The sequence below is a fragment of the Peromyscus maniculatus genome, chromosome 1 (genome assembly GCF_049852395.1).
Source record: "Peromyscus maniculatus bairdii isolate BWxNUB_F1_BW_parent chromosome 1, HU_Pman_BW_mat_3.1, whole genome shotgun sequence".
Taxonomy (NCBI): domain Eukaryota; kingdom Metazoa; phylum Chordata; class Mammalia; order Rodentia; family Cricetidae; genus Peromyscus; species Peromyscus maniculatus.
The window spans coordinates 200,516,996-200,542,788 of NC_134852.1; the positions used below are offsets into that span (position 1 = coordinate 200,516,996).

General features: G+C 52.4%; 1 protein-coding gene across 6 annotated transcripts; it reads right to left on the bottom strand.

Annotated features, from left to right (window-relative positions):
• Nucleotides 1–272: 272 nt before the first annotated feature.
• Nucleotides 273–24,641, bottom strand: Itprip (inositol 1,4,5-trisphosphate receptor interacting protein). 6 transcript variants are annotated; one of them, XM_042265078.2, is made up of 4 exons: nucleotides 19,962–20,051; nucleotides 6,056–6,090; nucleotides 5,357–5,518; nucleotides 273–3,947 (listed from the first exon to the last, which is right to left on the bottom strand). In XM_042265078.2, the coding sequence occupies exon 4, from the start codon at nucleotides 3,932–3,934 to the stop codon at nucleotides 2,264–2,266; it is 1,671 nt and encodes a 556-aa protein (XP_042121012.1). In that variant the 5' UTR covers nucleotides 3,935–3,947; nucleotides 5,357–5,518; nucleotides 6,056–6,090; nucleotides 19,962–20,051; the 3' UTR covers nucleotides 273–2,263. The 6 variants fall into 6 exon arrangements, with proteins under 6 accessions (XP_042121012.1, XP_042121007.1, XP_015857312.1 ...); XM_042265073.2 differs by lacking the exon at nucleotides 6,056–6,090 and having other exon boundaries at nucleotides 19,962–20,111; XM_016001826.3 differs by lacking the exons at nucleotides 5,357–5,518; nucleotides 6,056–6,090; nucleotides 19,962–20,051 and adding an exon at nucleotides 24,468–24,641.
• Nucleotides 24,642–25,793: the final 1,152 nt, after the last annotated feature.

The following is a 25,793-nucleotide window of genomic DNA, read 5'->3' on the forward strand; positions in this document are numbered from 1 at the left end:
CCCCATCTTTGCACAGGGGCTTTATGAAGGGAGGCCTTGAGCTGGACTCTGCCCTGCAGCCCGCTTTCAAAGGCATTTTGGGGAACCCCGCAGGAGGCGCACAAGCTGCCTCGAAGGCAGAAGTATTCCATTTTGTTATTTTTAAAACATCTCCCAAGGGTGTAAGAATAAAAAGGTGTGCGTGTGAAAGCTTTGCTAGCCAACAGGAAATCTACCCTCATCCCCCAACTCTGCTTTAAAAGATCTCCTGAAGTAAAAACAAACTCCACTCCTTAGAAGAAATTCATTCTTCCTTTATTATAAATAAGGCAGCCTGAAACCCCAAGAGCCCGCTGCTTCAGAAGCGGCCTGGGCACACAACAGGCTCTGGTTCCCGCCAAGTGCCCCAGCAAACAAGAAGCCAGAGGTGTTCATCCTGCGACCCTTCTCCCGGAAGTGAAAGAGAAACTAAGGGAGGTCCGGGCTTGGTCTTGGCCTCTGGAGGCTGGTTCTTGGTGCTGGGTCCTCTTGGATGCACAACGGGATCCGAATGAACAGGGACAAGGCACAGATGACAATAAATAGGGCCGTCTGCCCTGACTCTGGAAGGTACCTATTGGACGAGGTGGCTCAGGGCTGCTGACACTGTGACACAGAGCCACACTGTGAGTAGGCTCATTTTACAGGGTCCTAGATGGCCACTTTGAAGTTGCGGAGGGGCAGACCACACATGTTCAATCTAACTCCTGCTTACACGAAGGCATCCTATCGTCTCTGGTTACCCTGCACGCAGTAGATCCTCTCCACCACCAATTAAGCTCGATGGCTAAATGGAGCTCTCTGAGGCCACGTGAGGCATGTGCGGGGCTACGGGAAGCCTGGTTTTAACACGTGCAGCTTGTTGTCTTAGCTTCTGGAGGGTCAGTGGGCATCACCTTGTGTTCTTCATTTGTGTTTCTTCTTTGGTCCACTGTCAAGTTACTAAGGAGATGTGGAGAAGAAATCTCAAACAATCAAGTTCAAGTGGAGAAGAAGCTGCTGGATCCTCTGAAACAGGCCTGGATGGGAGCTCCAGCCTCAGGCTCTGATGCTCGCCTGGGGTCCGCAACACTCTTTTGAGTTCCCAGGCTGTGCCTGAAGTACCCACATAGATCCCCAGTGAGCCCAGGTTCCATCACGTCCTTTCAGTCTGGGTCATCCATGAGGTCAGCAAGGCTTGTGCAGAAAAGACTGGCTATGTACAGGGGGTGAAGCCCTCTTGGAGTTAGGAACTGGGAGATGCTTTGGGTCTGTGGACCAGAACTGGGTTTTCATAGCACCTCTGGCTTATAAACCTCCCCTTCCCCATAACCAGGACCCTGAGGACAGGTTAGGGCTATCATAATCCTTGCCCCAAGGTCCTGTAACTTTCTCCAAAGTGAGCCGAAGTGCAAGCCAGACACGAATATCTTTGCCCCTCTACCACATTGCTGGCTGGTAAGATCAGCTATGGAGACGGGATGGGCTTCTGAGCCAGCACCCAGCGTGGTAAATGGCACCCATTGTAGTCGGGACCTGGTATAAGCGTAAAGGGACAGGGAGAGGGTGTGCACCTGAGTAAGATGTGTGGCTGAAAAACTGGCCAACTTTAGACTCTCCACCACCAAGTTCCCATTCCTGTGCAATGGAGAAATTAGCCCCCGGGTTCCTGGACCTCTGCCAGGTCCTTTTCACCAAGTAGTATTAACAAATGGTGGCTCCGTGGGACCTCTATGATTGTGCATGATGTGGTTCAAAGGCTGGGAGTTGCCACATCTGTCCCCATTCATGATTCAGCTGCAAACAGCCAGGGCCGAAGTTCCTGGAAGAGAGTGTTGAGTCTTAATCCCACCCCTGGCAACATCCTAGTAGATCGGCAACATCCTAGGTGATTCTCTGTCGACAGGTAGCACAGACTGGACTGCGACACAAAAAGGATTACATTCGGATCAATGCTTGCATTCTCTCTAACTCAGTACCCAGATACTGTTCCGTCACTGTCTTGGTCATTCCTAGTAATCTCAAACTAAGCTACAAAGGATCGGTGCCCGAACCCAAACAACGGTTTCACCCAACAAGCCCCTGTGGCAGAAAGGCAAACCAGGGTCCAGATGCAATTCTGTTTTCTTCCCTCTGCAGGACCTGGCTTCCCAGCAAGCTGAACCTCAGCTCCCCTCCAGGCCTACTGTGTTTCCTGCATGGGGTTACAGAACCCACGTAAGGTAGACGCTTGGGATGCTCTCCCCCGGCCCTCGAATCTCAGGCTCTACAAGGCGACAGCTTTGGGTGGTGGGCTGGCATGGTCTGAAGGGACATGGAGGGAATATTCGCTAATGAGCGTCGGGGCATTCTTAAGCATTTCATAGAAGGAGTCCACTGTGCTGCGGTAAAGAGTCCGCTGCAGAACGAAGGGCCGGAAGAGGTTGATAGGCTCGGCTCTGCGCACAACCTCTGGGAGTCCCATAGCCTCAGGCACCTTGCGGTTGCCCACAAAGAAGTGATGGAGCTTCTTCTCCAGGAGGCTCCTCTCCAGGAAGCAGAAGAGCTCCTGCAGGCGCACGTCCAGCTGGCTGCCCTTCCAGTCAGCAGCCCGCCGGGACAGCAGGAGGTGCAGCAGGGCAGTCTTTAGGTGGTAGTTGCTCAGCCCACTGGGGCCTGTCAGGCGGCTCTGCTTGGAGAGCAAGAAGGAGGCGATCTGCAGACAGCTGAGGTGGCAGGCACCCTCTGGCAAAGCCTTCGCTGTCATCCGGAGGAACTGCCGCTCATAGACAGCAAAGGACAGGAGCCAGTCAGTGCTGGAGGCTGGGGTTCCCCTGCAGGGCTCCTTGGGAAGTTGTGGGATAAAGAACAGGTCTGAGTCGTTACACTGGATCACAGGAGTCAGGATGAAGGGCATGAACTTCCCTGAGCGGAACTTGATTTTGAGAGACCCTGGGGTGTCTAGCTGGCCAAAGGCAAGGTCAAACTCATATTTGTGGGAGATGCGGTGCCAGGCTCTGGTGAGAGCCACCTGGAACCACTTCATGACCTGCATGGCGTCTAGGTACGAGGACTCTCTGGAGCACAGCAAATCCTCCATCTCATGACTTCCACCACCACTGGGCTGCACCCCACTATTCCTGCCATGGAGGAGACACAGCATGTCTTCCCCGAGCTTAGTCTTGTCGCAGATACAGCCTAAAGGGTCCCCGTCAGCCAGAGTCACCTTGATCTGACCGTAGCCCTGACGATCCAGGGGCACTGAAAGGCTGGAGCACCAGAGCTCTGGGTGGAAGCTGTAGGGCTCTGGGGGTATGAAGGGCACAAACAGCTGGCACAGCAGTGGCCTCTCCACTTGCCAGTTTTCATACATGCTGTCCACGCCAATGAAGTCCTCCATCTCCATGTCAGTATCTCGGTTGCAGACACTCCTCAGAGCTTCCAGCAGGTCATCCACGAAGCCTTCCACAAACTCCCGGGTGCGGGTGGCATCACCTGTGGCACTCCGGATACAGTGCTCATAGAAGTGGCCCAGGGTGGCCTTATTGGGCAGGGGAAGGCCCCGCAGTGGGCTGCCCCCCAGTCCAGACAGCTCATCCTCATCTCCACCCAGGCACTCTGGAAAGGGCCCGTCCTGGTGGTCCTGCCGCCATATCTCGATGATCAGGAAGAGGATCATGCAGAGAGTGCTCCAAAGGTCCCAGGCCGTGTGGGCCTCTGACTGCTGCTGGCCTTCCTCTTCTGCCTGCTGCAGGGCCTCCTTCTCGGCCACCAGCCGCGACACCTCTTCCTCCAGGCGCAGCTGCTCCAGCTGCAGCTTTTCCTGGTGTTCCTGCATCTTGCGAATGATCTCCTCCTCATTCTCGGGAACGGTGGCGTTCTCCCGGGGGAAGAGCAGGGGGTGGTTAATGATGGCCGTCACCACCACCAGACATACCCGGAAAAGCCCCAGGGCCATGGCTGTAGTGTTCCTAGGAACAGAGAAAGACAATGCTGGTCACACTTAAGTTTCCTTCAAGGACCCTTCTCCCTGGACCCTTGTGCCAGCCTCTGCCCCCAGCAGCTAGTGATGGTCCTCACACTGAACCACCAGTGGTCTCTCGTAACCATCTCCCATGCTCCAGCCCGGCCTTAGGCTTAACACATGTCATTGACATCCCCCTCTGTCTGCAGACCATTTCTCTTGATGGAGCCGGAACATTCTTGACCCCGAGGGTCAACCTTCTCTCTTCATGGTCCTTTGGTTGGGGGTAGCTATAAACCCATATCTCAAATCCAGAGGTGAGCACAGACACCAGACCCAAGACAACAAAACTTTTCCACACAGTCACAGCTACACCCACAGTGATTGGTTCTGTGATGAATATATGAACAATCTGAGCCAATGGGAAGAAAGGCTTTCTATGTAATTCCCAGGGATCCAGGGATTAGGCTATGTCCGGTGTGGGATATCTGAGGGAAAAAAAATCTACGTACACTATGTTCTTATGTCTGTTGACTTTATTCCTCTAAGACAAAATTCTATCAATCAGCTATAGCTCCACCAGGCATTCAAGGCAGGAATAACTCTAGACATACCAAACTCTTTATCCATCTACTTTATTTCTCTGGGATGAAATCCTGTTTTCATAGCTTCAGTTCCGTCCAGCTCCCTAGCTCATAGTCCTGATAACAACTAAACTCCTCTGCTTCCAGCCTCATCTTCGTCCTCTGTATCCTCTGTCTCCATCTCTGCTACTCTATACTCCTGGCACTCAGAAAACTCTGCTCAAGATCTGCTTACCCTCTATGGAACCTCTGTCATCCTCTCTTCTCTCTCGCCATGCTGTTCTGTCCTTCTACAGAAAATGCCTGCCCTTTCTTTCCCTGGGCACGTGGTTCTCAGCCTCCTCAGGAATGTTATTCTACCTCTCACCTTGATATGTAGAAACCTCTTTTGTTCTCAGTCAGTTGCTCTGGAGAGCTGCTAGGTTTCGGGTCAGGGGGATGATCTGAGCTTCATTTGCACAAGAAACAAAGCTATGTTTCCAGCCAGCTTGTCTTGACATACTGGTCCTGGCTCCATCAGGGAAGCTACCTAGAAGTTCAGCAGGTCTGGAAATATTTGGCCACGCAAGAATTTCATAGTAGAAGACAGCTGGAATATTAATGGCTGGATAACACCAACTATTCATAATGAATGGCCTGCCTTCTGATAGACCCTTGGCCGGCCAAAGCATAGCTTTAATACACAGCTGAATCTCTACAATATATCCTTGCGGCCTGCAAGAGCTTTCCTTGTTGCTAGGGTTGTCCGACAACAGGATTCCTTCTACAGTGTGGGCTGCTCTTCAGCCACCAGCAAGGGGAACCTGCCGCCCACATAGAGTAACCCCTGTACCGGCTGTGTGTGAAACTGTTACTTCTGGTTTCTGCAGTCAGCTGAGTCAATACAGAAGTCCTTGCACTTTAAGCTACGTGAGTTGTTCTTCAGCCTTCAAATGACTGGGCCTCAAACGCCGCCTTCTACTTCCGCTGAATTTTGTTTAATGAATGTGAATTCCTGCAATACACGAACACCTGGTGGTTAAGAACGGCCTGTTCCTAACCTAGCCCTGTCGCAGAATAACTGTGTGATGCCGGGCCTGTTAACTCGCCTCGCTGAGCCCAGGTTTCTTGGTTTAAAAGAAGGTAATCGTGTCCTCACAGGGCCATGAAATTGATGCTGCTTGTTTCTCTTATCAAACCGTTTGAACTCTGATCTCTGAACAGCTTCTTCAGGACAAATGGATTTTTAGGCCTTAAGTAATTTTGGGGAGAAAGGCTAACCTCTTGCAGTATTTGCAATGGAAATTATGATACACAGAGCTCTGGTGAAGTACCACCTGAAATATTGCTAGAAACCCAGCATCAAGCCAGGTATGGGGCTGACACACTCAGGAGATGCAGTCAGGAGGACTGCCATGAGATTCAAGGTTAGCCTAGGCTATACACCAGGACTACCAAAAAAAAAAAGAGGGGCTTAGCAGGTAAGCACATCGGCTGCTCTCGCAAAGAACCAGTGTTTGGTTGCTCTATCTATCACACAGCAAACAATTACCTGTCCTCTAGCTCCAGGGGAAGTGATATCCTCTTCTGTCCTCCAAGGGCACAGATACAAACATACACAGATAAAAATAAATTAAAAGCAAAACACACCAACAGAAAACTAAACGTAGAATCCCAGCCCCACTCCTGACCTCACTTAGAATCTGTATTTTCAAACCATCCAGATGGGGTTGGGGTTGGGGAGATGGCTCCATGGCTAAGAGCACTGGTTACTGTTGTGGGATATTTGTATACTGTGAAGAGGTATTACTGTGACTGGTGTGATAAAAAGCTGACCAGCCACTAGCTAGGCAGGAGAGTATAGGCGGGACTTCTGAGCAGAGAGAGAGCTCTGGGAAGAAGGGTGGAGTCGCCAGCCAGATGTGGAGGAAGCAGGATGGACAGATGGAGATGAGATAAAGAGCCTCAGGAAGAACAAAGATTAAAGAATGTGGGTTAATTTAAATTATAAGACCTAATTAGAAACAAGCTAAGCTAAGGCCATTCTTTTATAATTAGTAAGTCTCTGGTCATTATTTGCAGGCTGACAGTCCTGATAGAAAGTACTACAACAGGTTACCTTTTTCAAGAACTGGTGTTTGATTCCCAGCACCCACATGGTAGCTCTCAACTGTCTACAACTGTTGTTCCAGGGGGAATCTAACGCCCTCTTCTGGTCTCCTTGAGCACTGCATGTTTGTGATCTGGACATACATACATGCAGACAAGACACCTATCCCATTTTTTAAAAAAGTCAGTTGCTTAGAGTCAACTATAACTTTTAGGTCACATCCTGAGCAATGTGTTGAAATCATGCTGCTCAGCTCTTTCTTAACTGGAATATGAATCATACATCTGTCCAACATATCCCCCCAGTATACACTACCCTCTCCTTAGTAACTAGTAAGCCACCTTGGCCATCAGGTGGGCTGCCATGATAGATATCACAGTGCTTATGCCAAGTAGCCCTTATTTAACTCTATGGCCCCAAGTACAAAAGCAATGATACCAGTGATTTGGATATTAGAACGAGAAGCAGAAAGGAACCTTTTTTTAATGTGAAAAAACAGGCATTCTCAAGGAAAGAAAGAAAATCATATTCCAAGGTCTCCTGTCTGAGATTGTGACGAAGGAAAAGAAATTCTTGTGAGTTTTGTTGTTGCACCTCAAATTGTAGAAGCTGCGGCTATAATGTGTGGTGAGCAGAGGGAAAGACCTTAGGGGTGTTTGTGTGTGTGTGTGTGTGTGTTTAGGATAAGGGGCACCTCTGCATTAACCTTACACTGCATCCTCTCCTCTCCTAGCAGGAGCCTTGGGAATTAATCATCTACCCTTTCCATACCTGCCTTGTCCCTTTCCTTCCAGTGACCTCAGCAAAGAGAGCAAAGATCTTGAGATTACTGATGGGCAATAAAGAGAAGAACCCTGGGGGGTGGGGGTGGGGGGGCAAGCCAACACTGGCTGACAGGAATTTCTAGGCCCTTTGGCTTGAGTCCTCTGACCTTGGATTTGCATGAGGACATTCTTGCCCTCACGGTACCTGGGAAAGGGGGTTCATCAGCAGGTGAGGATTCCCCAGCAAGGGGAAGATGTACACTCACAGGCGGTGTTGGCTGCTGGCCAGGGGAGGCTGCCGGTCCAATGTGACTCAGACAGCTCCACCCCGTACAGTTGCACCAGTCAGCAAGATCCAGAGGGGCTGGGAAGTGGAGGTTAGCCCCAGGGAATTCCAAGAGGAGACAAGTTCAGGCTGCGCTCTGAAGAGCTCACAGGTCTCAACAGATCAGGAAGCCAGGGACTGGAGCAAGTGCAGGAGGTCAGACTGGAGGAGGTAGGACGGGGGAAAAGTCCAGGGGCGGCCAGCCAGCCTCCCACTTGGAGCTGGGGGAGAAACACGCTGGATAACTGCAGACACGGAGAGACCATGGTTTCCGCCACACAGAAACAGCAAACGATGACCCACCAGGGTGGCCCCGGCAGAACCGTGAGGCTGGCTGACCAGCATGGCTGACGAGCTTCCAATCGAGTACCAGCAGCATAACACCAGACGGCAGCCAGCTAGCTGGGGGGTGACCACAGGAAGTCCCAAGGTCCTCCCAGACCCCTGTGACACAGGCAGCTGCAGCCTTTGGGCACACCTGTACCCATGGCAACCCCCACGGGAGCTGGAGTCGTGGGAGGGAGGCAGTGTCCACACCAGCTGAGGAGGGAGAGCATGCCACCAACACTCAGCCCTGGACTGGAAAGTCCTCTTCCTCCTCACACAGTAGCCTCAGCTATGGCACCAGAGCAAGGCCTCGCGCCTGCCGAAGGACGCCCGACTCTAGGAACCCTCTTGTTCAGAACTCAAAACCAAGGGGTCAGGAGCACTTGGAGGAAGACAGACCAAGCAAAAGCATTAGGCACCTCGGACAAATTACTCCGCTTTCCCGACCCTCCCTCCGCGTCTGCCAGATGGGAAGAGAGCCAACGCCGATCTTATCAGAGAGTGGCTGTGACTGCCTAGGAATACACAGATGATGTCCCTGCCTGCAAGGGGGTTCTGGGGGGACACAGGCAGCACCCGCGGGGGTTACAGACAAGCCTTGTCAAAAGCACAGGCAATCCGCACAACAAACAAGGCATCTTGCTTTAGAGACACCCAGCAGACCTGGCCTTGAGCTCTGGCTCTGGCCCTGGCGGTGTGTCCTCAGGTGGACCACTCATCTTCTCTAGGGCTCCCATCCTCAGCCGCGAGGAGGTCAGAACGGCCCCTCCTTTACAAGGGCGCCAGAGGTCAAGTGCGTATGGGGGCCCAGCACAGTGTCTGGCCCGGAGCAGGCACCCCACATGTGGCAACTTCTCTCCCCAGGGCCTCCGCAGGCCTGTTTTCTCACCAGCCAAGCACACCAGCCCTGCCCACGTCTCGGGGTGTGGAGGAATGCACGCTGGAAAGTGCCTTGGAAGCAGAAAACACTCCACTATTGCTGCTGTTCCTTGGCACAGTGCTCCTTTCACCCTGTCCCTCTCCCCCAGCAAATGGGGGGGGGGATCCTTCAGAGCCTGGACCTTCCTGCAAGTGGGGAGGCCCTGCCGACTCACCTCACTCAGCCATCACCTTCTTCCCAAGGGATCTTAACCCAGCTGTCATTTCGTCTCTTGCTAACCTTTGGGGAGCTTGTAAGCAGAGCCTCAGGGATGGGGTAGGCAGGCCAGGCCAAGATACTGAATGGCGGCTTGTGGCCACTCCGTGCCTACGACCCAGAGCTGGGATTGAAGCCTCTGCTCTTCTGCTTACCAAGCCAGTTAGCAGGGACCAGTGCCTTGAAGGCCTTGGGCAGGAACAGGGAGGATTTTGTGTTCTGATGTAAAGCTCTTGTAAACCAGGAATACATACATGTGCACACACACTCACATGCGTGCACACCCTTCCCCAAAGGGTACCTTTCCCCCATTCCAAGGACATCTGTCTCTGCTGGTCCCAAAGTTCTCAGCATTGTGGCTGTCCCACACCTGTGGTCTGTGACATCTGTTGGCAGCCTTAGCCTTGGGAATAAACCTGGGTCATTTGGCGGGCTCTCGCCTGCTTGCCAGGAAGCAGACAGGAAGCCTGCTGAATTCCTCTCCACCCCAGCCTCACCCACAGGGAGAGCGGCTCATAGAGCTAAACTTAGCCTGGCAAAAAGCCAGATCTTGGGGTACAGAGGCTGGGGAGAGGTGGTGACCACTGGATGTCTGGGTGAATGCGGTGCCCAGGACAGATACTCTACCAGGCTCTTCTTGTAGGGCTGGTCAGAAGCCCAAGACCCTAGAGGAGAAACGTGAGGTGGCTACCTACTGGGGTTTCTTTTTCATGCACCCCAGAGCATTCCTCACAAGGGCTTTGGTGGACAAATGCCACCAACAGTTTATCAGCTGTAGCTCCTGTCTCATGTCTCACTAGGGTGTGCTTGGCACTATCCAGTGACCACTGTGGCCTTCCAAGAGGTGACTATGATCCTTGTTTGGCAGATGCGTTAATCAAAGCTCAAAGCGCTTCCTAGACATGTGGCCACAGAGGCCAGAGCCAGCTAGATTTCCAGCTGCTCCGCCTGCCTCTGCCTGCAAAGCTCAGACTTTCCTACAGGGCTGCTACGAGCGCAGCACCATCCCTGAGAGAAAAGTTTTACAGTCCATATGGGGAGTCAGCTCCTCACCGGGACACATGAAAACACACAGAGAGCTTTATTCCTGTCTTTCGAAGGCCCTTCTGGTCCCATCCATTGGTGGGGGCGTCAGGTCCCTGACTCCATATTCAATCCCTTCCCTCTTTCCAGAGAATTCTGCAACAAGCCTGTGCCCTTCTCCTTCTGACCCACCACCAGCCTACTGCCAACCAGGGCTGGAAGGATGACTCTAATCTTAGCCACTGAAGTGCCTCAGACCATTTCCCAGGGACTTAGTACCTCCCTCTGGGACTATGGGTCTCCAAGGCTCCCAGCAGCAGCAGCAGCAGCAGCAGCAGCAGCAGCAGCTGGGAACTTGCTAGAGAGATGCATTTTCAGCTTCTGCCTGCTGATCAGAAATGTCAGGGTAGGGTTTAGCACTAGTTTTTTTTTTGTTTTTTTTTTTTTGTTTTTTTTTTTAGCATACTCTCCTGGTGGTTCTTGGGGCCCCCACTGCTCAATTCCGAGGACCACCCATTCTAAAGCCAGGTTCCTAAGTCGGGTACCCTCTGGGGAGAAGGAAAGTGGGGCTCCTGCAGTGTCACAGCTGGACTCTGGAGCTTGCCAAGGGCTCCCAGCCTGTCAGATGTAATTAGCTCTGCTAATTAATTACAATAGCAGTCTGGGAGAGGCAGAGTCAAGAGGAACATCTGATGGCTTCCTTACTGAAATGGAATAAAGGAGATGGATGATGGCAGACTCGTGTGTGTGTGTGTGTGTGTGTGTGTGTGTGTGTGTGTGTGTGTGTGTGTGTGTGTGTGTGTTGGGGTGGTGGTATGTTTTTTGCCCCACTGTCTAAGTTCTGGCCCCTTCAGGAAAGGAGTCAAGAAGACCCAGACTATCCTGTTTGTGCTGAACCCTACTGTGTGCCTGGCCTTCTGTTTGGCGGTTCCAGTTCCAGCTAATGAGATCCAGTTATGTCGGAGAAATAAAGCCAATACTGAGAAAGCCAGGATTTAGAATTGTACTAATCTAAGCCCCATTTTATGGACCTGCAAACTAAGGCCTAAAGAGGAGCTAGGTTGGACCTGGAGGGTGATGTAGAGGAGGCTGAGGCAGGATGAGCATCCTCCTTGGGCCCTGCCAGATGACATCTGGTAGGAATTTCTGGGCAGAAGCACAGCAAAAGATGTTTTTACTACTGACAGCCCCTTTGCATTGGGCACGACATTAAGCACCCTGCAATGTGCTATTCCATGCCAGGCACGATACGAGGCCCTTTGACCATGCTCTCTACTGGTGCCAGACACAGTGCTTAGCGCTCTGCATGTGCGTGTCCTGTGACTTTCAGAACGTCAGCGTGGCCGCTCTATTATCCGCATGATCTGCAGCAGGACCGGCAGTGAGCATCACCCCAGCTGAGCCTGCTCCTTTCCCTCTGCTCTGTCTCCATTCCTCAGGAGGGTGAGGGGGATAAGTGAGTGGCCCATTACCTCCTGCTGCCTAAGGGTGCCTCCTGGCCACCAATGTGAGCGGCAACTGACCGCATCATCGGGGCGACTGTCTCTCAGGCTTCCTAAGCCCTGGAGAATCAGGGCCACATCGCGAAGGCCCCGTGGGCTGCAGAGCTCCTTTTGGTCTTCGTCTTGGTTTGGAAGGCAAGCCTGGGCAGCCCGAGCGCCATGACGACTCCCTGCTATAGTCCAGCACTGCACCCCATCTCCAATCTCACACTCTCTTTAGTGGAGTGGAGCCCCTAGTGTGAGACTGGGAGCATCCTGAGCGCCTCGGCAAGCTTGGACCACTGCCCTGCCCGTGGTGATGTCGTTATCCGCTCATTCTGCTTTCTCACCCACAGGTCCAGCACAGCAGACCAGTGTCCTTCTGCAGCTTCCGAGGCACCCTGCATGGGCTGGACACAGCACAGCCCAAGCTTGTCGGTGGGAACCGACTTAGTGAGCGCTGCCAGATGCCCCGGAGAGAGAGGGATATGGCAGTCACCTGTCTCTACCGACTCCATTGTTGGCTAACTCAGGACCCAGCACCAGGGCTGGGTTGCCTCGGCTCAGTGTGCATGGCCTGTTATAACAGGACCCACTACCCTTTTAGAACACCGGGGAGGAGGAAGGCCTGACAGAGCTGGCCTCTTGTCTAAGCAAGGACCAGGGGAGGCACCAGGTACACCTCCGGCTGGGCCACTCTTCACCTGTACCCATGTGAGGACAGGGAGGACATCTCTGCTGCGGGTTGGGCCATGGCAGGCCTCTGGTCCTCGTAGGAGAGGGAAGGGCAAACAAAGAAAGGAAGTAAAGGAGGAGGAAGGAAGAAGACCGGCAAGAGTGATTGAGAAAGTAGGCAGAAAGGGTGTGGCCCGCCCCTACGCACCTCCTTTACCCAGAATGCTTGTAGCCCTGGCCTCAGCTACCGTCTACCTCCCTTACTCGGTTCTTTTTTTTTAATTTGTCCAGTTGTTCTCCCTGCGACAGCGGTGCTGAAGCCGCGGCTGTCAGGGAGAAGTGGGAGATTGGTCAGGCCACCAGCGAAAAATAAGCCAGCTGCTGTTGGGGGCTGAGCAGCTGGGGCAGTGGTCATTGGGATGACACATGCTTTACCTGTAGGCAACGGCCACCACAGTGCATGTTCTGTGAACCCAGAACGGCAAGACCTTTTTCTTTTCTTCCTAAAAGAAGCCAATAATTTGGATTTTTATCAGAATCCTTCATTTTAAAGGACTGGTTACTACTTCAAAAAAATTCTATTAAAGCCACTGAGTCCAATGAGCTATTTCAGAGGTTCGCCAGGGCCTGTGTACTGGTCTGCAGCCCCTCAGTGCCAGCGCCGGGCCTCTTCTCTGCTGCTGTCTGCCTCACTTCCCTGAGATGCATTTCTCTAGGCTCCTACCTCTAACACCCCTCAGCAACTACTTGGCATAACTACTAATTACTTCCCCAGCCTAGACCTAACCCCCGCCCCCAACCCAGTCCTGACTGTTCCGGTGTCTCCTAGTCAGCCAAGCACCCACCCCGGAAAGAATCATCATGCCAGCATTTGAGGGATGACTCTGTGCCAGGCCTGTGCTGGGGGCTTTACGTAGATGCCAGAAACATTTGCTCTCTTTCCTGTAGCGTCTAAAGAATAGATACTAACGAGGAAACGGCGCTAAAGGTCTGTGGTTCTCAAGACCGGAGAAACCCCTCTACCTAAGTCAGAGGAGACCCAGGCAGACTGAGCAGACCACCAGTGAGCCAGGGGAAGAGCTCCCTGGGTGGAGAGGTGGTCCCTGTGACGAGGCAAGCTGTGTTGTCCACATGGAGACGCTGGCTGAACCCAAGCAGGTACCAGGTCACATTGCCGAAAGCATTCTTGGAAGAGACAGGGGTTTCAAGGAAGCCACCAGGATGCCAATCCTCTTGTCTGGACTGGGTCGTGAGAGTGGCCAGGGCAGTTAAGGGACAGAGGAAGGACAGGGGCCAGGACTCTGGTGGGAGGGCTACATCCTTCCTGCTCTGCATTTTCACTAGTTGGTCTGTCTGCCATTAACCACGGCAGGGAAACCATCCATCTCCCAGGAGGACAAGGTGTCCCTCTGTCCAGACCTCTGCCTGACTCCCCAGCAGCGGAGGACCTGGCCCACAGGGCATCACAGAACTGGTGACATCTTGAGAACAGACAGGCGGAGGATGGGGTAGGGTCTCGAGGAAGGACCGCAGCCCTGAGTCCTGGAGTCCTGGCCACGCCCCTTTCCTCTCCTTTATTCTTAGGGCACCGGGAGTCCCGCAATCACTGTGTGGACCGAATGGCAGGAGATGTGACTGAGACTCACATCCAGGCCCTGGAGCGACCTTGTTGGGAGGAAGGGACTTTGTAGACGTGTTTAGATGAAGGAGCTTGGGATGAAATCCTGGATCCAAGTGGGCCCCAAGTCCTTCTGAGAGGTAGAAAGGCTAGGGCAGAGGAGACTAAAACTCTAGACCTAGATGGGAGAGTCAAGGGACAGCTGAGCTGGAAGAAGAAAAGAAGGATCCTTCTAGAACACGCGGGAGCGCAGTCCTGAGACTGGTGCAGTCTCAACAAGAAAGCAGCTCCTCTCTCCCAGCCTCCGCCTGGCTCTGCTCTGACCTTGGTTTTGCACCAATGATGCGTCAGACGGCATAGACTTTTGGGGTGAGGTCCTGGTATTCTGATCTCCTATTGCCTGCGTCTCCTTAAGGCCCCCCCCCACTTCAGTATACTCCTGTTTCCATGCAAAAGATCAAGGCGTTAATGCTCAGAGCCTGGCCACAGGCAGACTCAGGGGCCCCTCTCTTCACTCTGCCTCGCCTAGCCATCTGGGCCTTCGTTTCTGTAAGCTAAAGCTCTACCCGATTTTCTTCTTTGTACACTCCTCCCCAAGACCATTTCAAGGAGCCTTCCAGGTTCCTCCAACTCGAGATAATTCCCTCTTATTTGAAAAGAGAGAACAAGGGGAGGGAGTCAGACTTACTGACTAAGGCCCTGAATGTAGGCAAGTGTCTGGGGCCTTTGTAGGTGAGGCACCTCCCAGGTGTGCCTGACAAGTCACAGGCACACCCAAGTGCTGGCTCCCTGGGCCTCTATCCTTAGCGTTTTACCCCACAAAGCTGCCCTGGGGGAGAGTGCCATCAACCTCACCTCACAGGGAGGAGCCCAAGGCACCGAAGCCGAACAGTCTGAGGCCATTCAACTGCTGAAGCCCCAGGCCTACACCTTCTGTGAGGAGCAGCTAGCCTCGGCAGTTAGCTGCACTTCTTCAGTGTCAGGCTTCTCCAGGAGGGAGGGGTGTCTTTTCCGCACTCACATCCTGTAGCATCCCTGCCATACACCTGCTCACAGTGCCAACGACTCACAGCTTACACTGGGCATTCCACATTCTGAAGAAAGCCTCCACAGACTCTGACTAGCCGTCTCCCACTGCCTGTCCTCTCCATGAGTCTCCTAGAGCGTGCACTGGCCAGAGGGGCCTCCCTAGACCCCCAGGGTTCCCACACAGATTCCTAAAGCTGAAACAGGCACCGTGACTCACAGGAATGGCCTGTTAACCACTTCCCAGACTTGTATTGGGTTGGCTGAGACAAGCACTCCTCAGAGTAGAATCCCCTACACACACACACACACACACACACACACACACACACACACACACACACACACACAGCCCTCCTTCTGGGCAGGGCATGCAGAGGCCCACTCACACCCTTTCTGTTCCTCCACCTTGAGTTCTGAACACACACCGCCCTCCAGAGCTCCCTCCTGGGTAGAGCAGAGCTGGCCGCTGGAGTCCAGAAAGAGAAGGCTTGAGCAGAACCAAGGAGTAAACACAAAGGAAAACAAAAGCCCTCCCAGGCCCCTCCCCTCCCCACCGCCCCACCTCCCTCCCTCTGGTCCAGAGGAGCTGGTGATGGTGGAATTACAGGAATTGTCAGTGCCCAGCAGCCACTTCGTTTTTGATCCCTGCCTGGGAACAAAGTCAGCTCAGAAGACAAGCTTGTCTGAATTCTCCTGCACCACTAAGACACAGAGGAGGATGACCCCCCACCTACCCACTCAGCCCATCTCCTCTCTAAGGCACCTAGGGGGATGTCTTCCCACTCCACCCCCTCCCATCTCCTCTAGGGTACCTAGGAGGATGCCCTCCTACCTCCCCACCCCTGACTCCCACCCAACTCTGCAGCCAAAGAAAGGCTTCCCCAGCTCATCCTCCTTAGGCTCAGGCAGTATCTGAAAATAGTGTCTGGCCCCAACTGGCTAGGGAGAGGAGAGTGGAGAGAAAGGGAGCTCTCATGTACACACACTCACAAGCACACACACACACACACGCACACACGCACACACACTCACACACTCACAAGCACACACACACACACACACACACACACACACACACACACACACACACACACACACACACACACACACAAGCACACACAGAGGTGTGGGAGGGAGGGAGAGAGAGAGTCTGTGCCTGCAAAGTTCTCAAAACCCTTTCATCTTCTTAAAGGGGAACAAAGAGAAGCCAACCCAGCTGTAAAAAAAAAAAAAAAAAAAAAAACCCTAAGAGCTGTGGTCAGCTTCTGCCTGTGTTGAACCTCAGGTTCCGGTGCTGGGACCCAGGCTGAACACCAGAATGGCTGCCTGGCTGCCCTCCCACACCTGTTGGTCACAGCTAATGAATTCTCCGTGGAACACAGAGGCCTGAACTGTCCAGCGTGGAACGGCTATTGAAGCCGCTCCCCGAATTATCTGTGACAACACAGTAGTATTTCTTATGAGTTACCCAAAGCGAAACAGCACCGGCAACCTGCCGCCACTCAATTTCCAGCTGCAGGGACACAGTGGCCATGTGTAATAACATATGTTCTACCTAGGCTGTGCCTGGCGCTACCTAAGTGTCCAGAGATGAACACAAGAACCAAGCCTGGTCCATTAGCACTCTTTAGTTCACTTTTACAAACTTCTGCTCCCCCCCATTCCAAGGCCACCCAGAAACAGTCAGAGGCGCTTCAGCTAGGAAGCGTTTTAAGTTTGTAAAAGCTCAGAGGACAGTAAAGGGGCCTAACCATGTGATCAGAAGGACTGGTGGAGTCCTGGCTCTGCCGTGTGCCATGGCACCATCATACCCAGTCCACAGCTTACGGCCCATTGGTGAGGTGCTGCACGTCACATTCGGTGCTGCACGTCACATTCGGTGCTGTGCACTGGAAATGACATTGCTGTTGGCATCTGTACTGTTTCTTTGGGGAGAACACAGTGAAGGGCGTCCCTGCAGATTCTTCAGAACCCTGTGGACACTAATTATCTCCTCCACCTCCTCTTCTTCTTCTGAAGGTCACAGAAGGAGAAGAGAAAGTCAGGTGACTCAGGAGCCTCAAGAGCACTTCCCACCCCCATTCCAGCAGTGCCACTGTGGCTCTCTAAAGGACTTCTGAGCAGCCTGAGGGGCAGCTGTGCTATGAATGCTTGCTGAATAAACGAGTGAATGGAGTCTTATTCCCAGGAGCAGACCTGTGAAATTCCTCGAGTGGAGTGGGGAGTCCTGGTTGAATTCACATCTAGACGGTTTCTGGGAGGGACCCTGCACTCAGAAAAGCAAAGCTAACAGTGGTGTGCACCAAATACCAGCGGATGTGACTGAAACCCTTGTAGATGTAATCCCTGGAGACAACTGCAGCTCGTTTTGGTCTTGACAGGCCGTAAAACTCCAGGCCAGTGTTTACAAAGCAAAAGAACCATGAATGAGGCCGGCAGAAAGTTTTATAAGAACTTTTCTCCCTCACTTCTTTCAAGAAAGACTCGAAGAAGCAGAAGATAAACAAATAAGGAAGATTAGAGTTCGATAAAAATGCAGTAAGGCGGAGCGAGCAAATGTCATTTCTGGAGAAAGCTGGACAAGCGTCTCATGGCACCCGTTAGAAGTTTAGTCAATTGCAGCCAACACAGAATATCTGATGCTTAAGATTTGTGCCATGCGCTTTCTGTGTATCATCCTCATGTTAAACCTCTGAGGCAGGCACTCATATCCATTTGCAGAAAAGGAAACTGAGGCACACAGAAGTGAGGCCACTCACCCAACACACTGGAGGTAAGATGAAAGTGTCTCATGATGCCCTTGCTCATGCCACACCTGCAGGCCATGAGACATGTGCCTCTGAACTCTCTCCTTTTATATATGGATACTAGGACGCACTGAACAAATTCATGGAACTGCTTCTCATGAGAGAGACCGTGAGACCTGGGTAAGCCTTCTCACAGCCGATTAGGAAAAGGAACTGGGCTCTTCTGACACAGAGGGCAGGGGTTGTATGTGTTGGGGTAAAGCCTAAGGAAGAAACAATGATGGGTAAACTCAGGGTACTGGGGGGACAGGATGCAGGAATGGGGCCTGGTCATTCTCTGCCTCCTCCCTTCCAGCTTAGGGTTCTCTCCTGCCTCCTCAGAGATTCGGAACCAAGACTCAGCGAACAAAAGACCTGTTCATGAACATCAGGTGACACCCCTGCCGCCTCTATGGAAGAGGGCTATTGAAACAGGCGCCGTGGGAACTGTGCTAGGAGCTCACGGCTCTCTCAACAGCCGGGCCAAGATGATGACAGCATCCTTCCAGGACGGATGCTGCTTGTGGGGCGCTCTTCGGCATCCACCTTGGGCATCCACAGTGGCAGCTCAGGACAGCTTGCAAGTGGTGTTTCTCCTCCCGGGTAAACCATGAGTGGTCAGTCAGGGAAGTGAGTCACTTGGTAAGCACGGACTCTGTTTTCCCCAGGGACTCCTATGGGAGCGTCTCGATGTGTACTACATGTGATGTGGTAGTCGTCACCACCACCGTTAAACAGACATGGAAACATGAGGGTAGAGAGGGATTGGAGGCTCAGGTCTGGACTTGGTGACCTGCCTGCCAGCTTCTCACTTTGACACTCAAGCTGTGGGGTTCTGTATGCTACTTTCTTGGTCTCTGGGCTATGGAGTCCAGGCAGAGATGCTTGAGGTGGCAGAAAGCAAGGCCTGGGAGACAGGAGATCTAAGTTGGAATCTTGTCTCAGAGATACAGGGCGAGTCAGAGCTTGTTCCTTGATCTGGAAAATGGGACTGTACATACCTTGAGGGACTCCTGAGAGCAAGAGAAACAGATGTATGTAAAGGGTCATGGGCGGGCTTTGCTGGGAGCAGATGTTTGGTGCATGAAACTGCTGTTTTCTATAAAGATCAGTCTGTTGTAGGAACAAAAGGTTGTGGCGGGGGTGGGTGGGGGGACTAGTTTTCCAAGTACGAGCTTGCAAATTGTCTACTCAGAGAAGGACACTTCAGTTTTCACTTAGAACCCTAAAAAGGCTACATTCATCTAAAAATTGGGGCTATCACTTCAGCCACTGACGTGCTGGACATTGGAGAAGCACCTGACATTATGTCTAGTTGCACCAAACGGACTTGAATCAGGTCCTTTGAAGCTGAAAGGCCTTGGGCTCTGAAGCTTTATAGAGACGGGCCTGCCATGCCCTCTAGTTTCCCACTTCTCTCTGGGAGGGCAGGTCTCCTGTGCCTGCATCTTTCATTGGTAGCGTTGGCTCGTGGCAGCCCTTGCTTAGGAATTCTGTCTGAAGGGCAGCGGCAGGTGTCACCTTAGATGAGGCTGAAGCCACAGGTCAGCAATTAAGAGAGTCAGAATTGCCATGCGTTGGGCCGGGTGCACAGCGATGTCCTCAGTGTGTCCCTGGGTACCGTGGCTGCCACTCCCAAACTACCAAGTACCTCAGAAATACCAGTACAAGTTCCTGAAGATAAAGGCACTCCACAGGATTAACTTACCACTCGAAGAATCCCACAGGGCCTGTGAGAGCTGGGCGATAAGTAACTGCCTACCTCTTGGAGGGTGGCTTCCACACATTCCTTCCCTGTCCTGCCTTGGGTTATAAAGCTCCCTGAGTCTGCTGAATCCCTAACACAGTGCCATGCTCGTCATATTTGTTTAATCAATGAAGAAACCTTGTAGTAAGGACATGGGGTGAGGACACAGGAAAGTCACTTTTCTGGTGCTATCCGTCACCACACCAGTATCTTTCCCTCACCCTTCCTTGGAGATTCGGGCTGCGGGAGCAGAAGCTCCTGTATGGAGTCAGTCTGGCTCAGAGAATAAAGAGAACATGGCCGTCAGCACTGTGCTGTCCCCTTGGGACACAAACCTAAGGCCTCAAGACCCTCCACCAACTAGCTCAACAGCCCAGAGCACACACTCAGCTCCCGCCCATGGCCCATCACCCTCTGTACAGCCTCGGAGAAACACACCTGTGGTAGTTACATCTTCTAGGTCTCTGTTCTGTAACATGTGTCTTACAGTTGAGGGTGGTTTGTGTCCTTCCTGTCTGCCTTAAGGTGGAGGTGTTGCCTGGGCAACAGTGATGCCATCTGACTTGCTTCCATTCCAGTGATGTCACTGGGTGGGGCACATGGGCATAGGGGAGATATATTCTCTACAGGGAAATCTCAGGGGTCCTAAACCATTGAAGAGGACCCTAGAGGGCCTTTTGAACACTCTCGGGAGACTTTTTTTTGTCGTCTAGAGGCCTCCCTACCCTGGTCTCCTGTCTGGGCACCTGTTGCAGGCCAAGCTTGAAACCGGCTTTCCCTCAGGCCAGAAGACCCCAGCTTGGGGAGACAAGGAAGCTCTCCTTCTGTCCTGGTGGGGCAGTCTGGATCCCTGTGGCCTCATTTTTTTCATCCAGACCTCAGTGGACAAAGCGTTAGCCTGATGGGAACTGGGAGGAAACTTAGACTAGCCACACTGTGGCCTGGGCCAGGCACTGTACTAAGTGTTTTTTTATCCAACTCATCCCTGAGATGGCTTATCCTGATTTTTCAGATGACACTGAGACATGGAATTGCTGGGGATGCTATGAATGTGTTGCTCTGATTGACTGATAAATAAAACACTGATTGGCCAGTGGCCAGGCAGGAAGTATAGTATAGGTGGGATAAGGAGAAAAGAGAATTCTGGGAAGTAGAAGGCTGAGTCAGGAGACGCTGCCAGCCACCACCATGAGGAGCAGGATGTAAAGCACTGGTAAGCCACGAGCCACGAGCCAAGGTATAGATTTACAGGAATGGGTTAATTTAAGATAGAAGAACTAGATAATAAAAAGCCTGCCACGGCCATACAGTTTATAAGTAATATAAGCTTCTGAGTAATTATTTTAGAAGTGGGCTGTGGGACTGTGGGGGTTTGGAGGGGCCCGGAGAGAAATTCTCCAGCTACATGGAACAGACAAGGCACCTGCCCAGCCACTGAGAACACCCAATGAATGATAGAGCTATGGAGCCGGGACTCAACCCAGACCTGTCCAATCCAAAGCACATGCAGGCCACATCTTGATTGTGGAGCACCTGGAGATATGGCTCACTAGGCATAACCCCAGAGTGGCCCCAGACAGAGACCAGGGGGAGAGATCAGCTGGGCAGGGCAGGTGGCTTGAGGCAGCCAGAGCAGACACTGTCCTTGCAGGCTTCAATTCCAGGCTTGAGCAGGGGTTCTAAGTGGCCACCTGTACTCTCCCACTCCCCAGGGCCTTCGTGCTAACTAAGGACCATGTTTCTTTGTTCTGTGCTAGGCTTCTATTGACTCACCCAGGTCACCTAAATATCCTATTGATTTGCATATAGCAGAGTACACAGCCCTGAAACCCTGAGATGGTAAAATGTTTACCTTATGCAAATATCTGTAACTGGGGGTTAATACTTGCAAAGCACTAAGCAAATAAGTAAATAAAATGAAGGGAAAAGCTGCGTTATGAAAACATAAAGAGAGAAATCCTACCAGGAAGCATCTTCTAAAGCACACACATGTTTCTCAGTGGGTGCAGCTCTAAGGAGCCAAGGCCTGTGATGTGCCCCTCCCAGGCACACAGGCAATCTGTTGGCACCACTCACCACGGATGGCCTACACTTTAAAGTGCTTCTCCCAATTAATTAAGTACTGAGACAGGTGGTAGAGGAGCTAAGCAATCTTTGGGTTTGAGCCGAGAGAGGGAGGTTAGAAACAGTTTCCTCCATGGATTGGGGAACTCATGCAGATAAACAGGACTTGATGGCGACAGGAAGAGGACACAGAGGGGATGAAAGGTCTGGTAGAGCAAGTCAGATGCTTGATCTCTCACCGCCTTCTACTTCTTGGGAAGCTCCACCTTGCATGTAGCTGTCACTTTTTCCTTCTGCACCACACCCAGGTGGCACTTACTCATCCCTGTCTGTCACTTGAGGATGCAAACTGGATCTGCCACCTCACACCACTCAGTAATCAAAAAGGTCATCTGATGCTTGGGCCAAGCCTCACATCAACCATCAAGGCTGGGCTTGCCTCTTTGCTTCCTCTCTTCCCAGCTGGATGAGTCTGCCATCTTTTTCTTTTTTATGTATGTGGGTGTTTTGCTTGCATGTTTGTCTGTGTGCCACTTGCATGTCCAAAGAGGGTGTCTGTTCCCTGGAACTGGAGTTACCAGATGGTTGTGAGCCACCATGTGGGTGCTAAGGAATTGAACCAGGGCCCTCTGGAAGAGTAGCCAGTGCTCTTAACCACTGAGCCATCTCTCCAGCCCCTGTTAAACTCTTAATAATTGGCTACTGTGAATGACTGTCCAGTTAGTGTCTTGCTCAAGAGAACCAGGCTGGAGGATTGAGGACAACTCTCAGCTGCTCTGAGGCCCTTGTGTTAAATGGTACCATACAGCATCATCTTGCTAAGAGCAAGGACCACATTCTAATTCACACAGAGGACTGGGTTGGTACTGGTGGCCTTGGAAGTTACCATCAGCTCTCAGCATCCTCACAGTTCCATTAAGACTGGATGACGGCATCCAAGATGGACCAACATCAGGCATGAATCACATTTCGATTTTTGAAAAACCGGGCCCTGACTTAGTATACGTCTCTACTACAGCCTCACGGCTGCAGCACCCTCAGATCCTCCAAACATGGACACATGGAGGCATGCACCCAGAAGGCACCACCCCCTTCACGACCTCTGCTTACACCACAGCCAGCACATTGCCTGTGGAGATCGGACGGCTGAGCTCTACTGAACCCCATCCTGTTCTAACCAGGGAATCTGAGGCCAGACTGAAGAAGCCATTTTGTTTTATCCAGTTTCAATGCATGGAACACCCGACCATAGCCATGCCCCTCATCTCTGGCTTGCATATAATTGAATCCTCTTTCCTCACTAGATGCATTTTCTCCACTGTCCACATACTCCTAGCCCTTCACCTCTGGAGAAGTTCTGGTTTGCCACTGCTGAGCCTCCAAGAAGCGGCTTGGAGAACTGGGCCCAACCTCACTCTTGTAAGCTGCAGAATGCCAGGTGCACACCACTGTCTCCATGGAGACAGGCATGCTTCTGTCAAACAAGATCCCTTTGTACACTAACCCCAGAGGGTCCAAAAAGGGAAAACTATAAAACCAGGTTTCTTCCAGACAGCGAGCAATTATCTTCCAGATGCTGCCGCACCTTCTTGCCCTCTGATTAAAAAGTTCACCCACACACTCTTTACGATACGTTCATGGCCTGGAGAGCTTTTGGGATGATGGCATCGGGTTACAAGTTCAGGGTTTTGCCCCCTTTAAACCAGAGCCTGAAACTGCTGCCTCTCTGAAAATTACCCATTTAGAGCGCAGTGTGTGAGCAAATGCTTTTCCATCTTCCCCAGGGATCCATCCAGAGTGGGTATAACCACCACATGGTTACCCACAAGTGGAAAATCTGAAGGCAATACGGCCTGGGCCAGCAGCGATTCACAGGGAATCAGCAAATATCAAGGCCACTTAGGCAGACCAGTCTGGCAGGCAGGCACCCAGAGGTGAATGACAGCGGCCTCTGCCACCGTTTTCAATGCTGACCTGGACCAATGACCACAGCAGCTGTGATGGCTTTAGCCGGCAGCCTCTCCAAAGCAGAACTGGTTTGTAAAGAGAAGAAATCCGAAAGACAACAGAAAGCCACCCGACATTGATTTATATGGTACCAGTATCCGGCCCCCTTCTGTTTTGGAAAGGGTGACCATTCTCATACTAGGCAGTAGGGTAAAAGGCTAAACCAGGTTCTTCCCTGATTCGGTCAATATTCTCCCATTTTGTATGGAGAATCGGCCAAGGGCTTCTAAGTCTGTTTACCTGGCGGCCTGAATGAGGGAGGCTCAGAGTGGGCTTGGAGGATGGGGCTGGGAATCAAAGGCAGGGACCATTTAGAGCCCAGGAGAAAGTTTTGCAGAGCATAGGGTCTACTCCACTAGGAGTCCTGAAAGAGGAAGTGGCAGGGGCTTCATCCGGCCTGAAGCTACCTCTTTGCGTCAAGACAAGCTACGAATAAACAAACGTCATTCCCATTCCTTTCTTCCAGGACTGAGGCTCAGCTACCCAACCCGGTTTAAGAGGTGGAAGGTCCCGGCTCTAGGCACAAACACGTGGCCCCACTAGGGCTCCGAAGCCTGAGGCTCCGGGAGCAGAAGCTGCCCGCTTCCCTGATTGCTGGAGGCACTGGGGGCTCCCGGGCGCCTGGGCGGAGAGACCCCAGTGCATTAGCCACGAAGAGTGATGGGGGAGACAATGCCCACTCCGCATGCGTGCATTAAAGGAGTTCCTGGGGTCTGTGCCGGCCAGGGTCCCCCGCATTCGTCGCACCTCGCGCTCCTGGCCACGGTCTCCCGCGCAACTCTGCGGGAGTCCCCAGTCCCCTGCGCGCCCTTCATCCCACACACTCTGAGCTTGGGGGAGCAGCAAAGCTTCACAGTGAAGCCCCGCACTCACGTTCGGCCGCCGCAGCCTCAGGGGTACCGAGTGGGCCTCGCTCCACGTGCGCGTCGCGGTCCTGGGTCGCAGGCTGCGGGGATCCAGGGATGCGGGCTACTAGATCGCCGCGGCTCCCGCCTCCAGGACTCCTCCCGCCCCGCGCTACTGGGCTGCAGAGCTACTCATTTCCGCGTTGTCACGGAAACTTTTTGCTCCTTATAAGAACAAAACACCCGCCTCTACTGGCGCCAGTCGGAAGTCCTTAAGGATGACCGCGAGGGTTGCCGCCGAGGGACTCTGGGTCCGCCTCGGAGACCCCCCTTTGGTCTCCCAGAGGCTCCAGAGAGGACAGCGGAATTGGACTGCGGCCTGGCGAGAAAAATCTTGCCGCTGGAGAGGACTGGGGAGGGCAGACAGAGGAACCAGGAAGGACGCCCTTAAAAGTTGGCTTAGGCCTCAGAAGGTAAAGGGTTAAGTCACTGCAAGTCAACCCGCATTTCTGTGGCGCGTTTTACAAGCGGTGGAATTCCTGGGGCCACCTATTTTGCCCCTCGAGGAAAATATTAATCGAGACACAAGGCCGTCCGCTTTCCCTCCTGCAGTTTGACTGGATTAAAACAGTTCATTTCATTTTATGGTTAATGAGCGCATTGTCTCTCAGCCGGAGTAACCAGGCACAAAGGAGGAAGATGACCGAATGCTCTAGGGGGCGCTCTCTTTCCCCGTTGTCGAGTTAGACGTAGTATCGCTTTTAGTGCAAGGGGAGCTGGTACAGGGCTATCATAGTAGCATGCATACTCTAAACGAAAGTTTAGTAGTTTATCAACAACCTTTCCTTTGTGAACAGCACATTCCCACAACTTGTGGGAGTGGCTGGAAAGGGCTGGCATAAATCATTAATTCGTTTCAGGAGCGCCCAGGGAAAGCTGAGGAAATAACAGTGTCTAGAGATTATGACTTTACAACTGGCATTTGGTCTTAGAGCACCTTGCTTTCCTCCTCCGTCCAGCCCGGTGATTTTTAACACTCTCCTAGAACACATAGGCCGAGTCTGCAGGATAAACAGGCGATGAGGAAAATGTTCTAAAAATAGACCCTCTGGCTCTTGGCCCAGGGCACTTTTATGTTCAATCTTTGGCTGGCTGCTGCTCAGAACCCTTTCCCGATGTGGGGGAGTCTTACTGCAGAGTTGGGGGCCAGGGAAGGGAGAGGAACTTTGGGAATTATCAAAAGAGCTGTGTATTTCCAAAACGTCTCCAAGTTGAATAGACAGGACACGCAGAACAGGTAGGGGAAGTGTCTGGGAGGTGGGGTCCCTCCACTGAAGGCTGTCCTTTGGCTGAG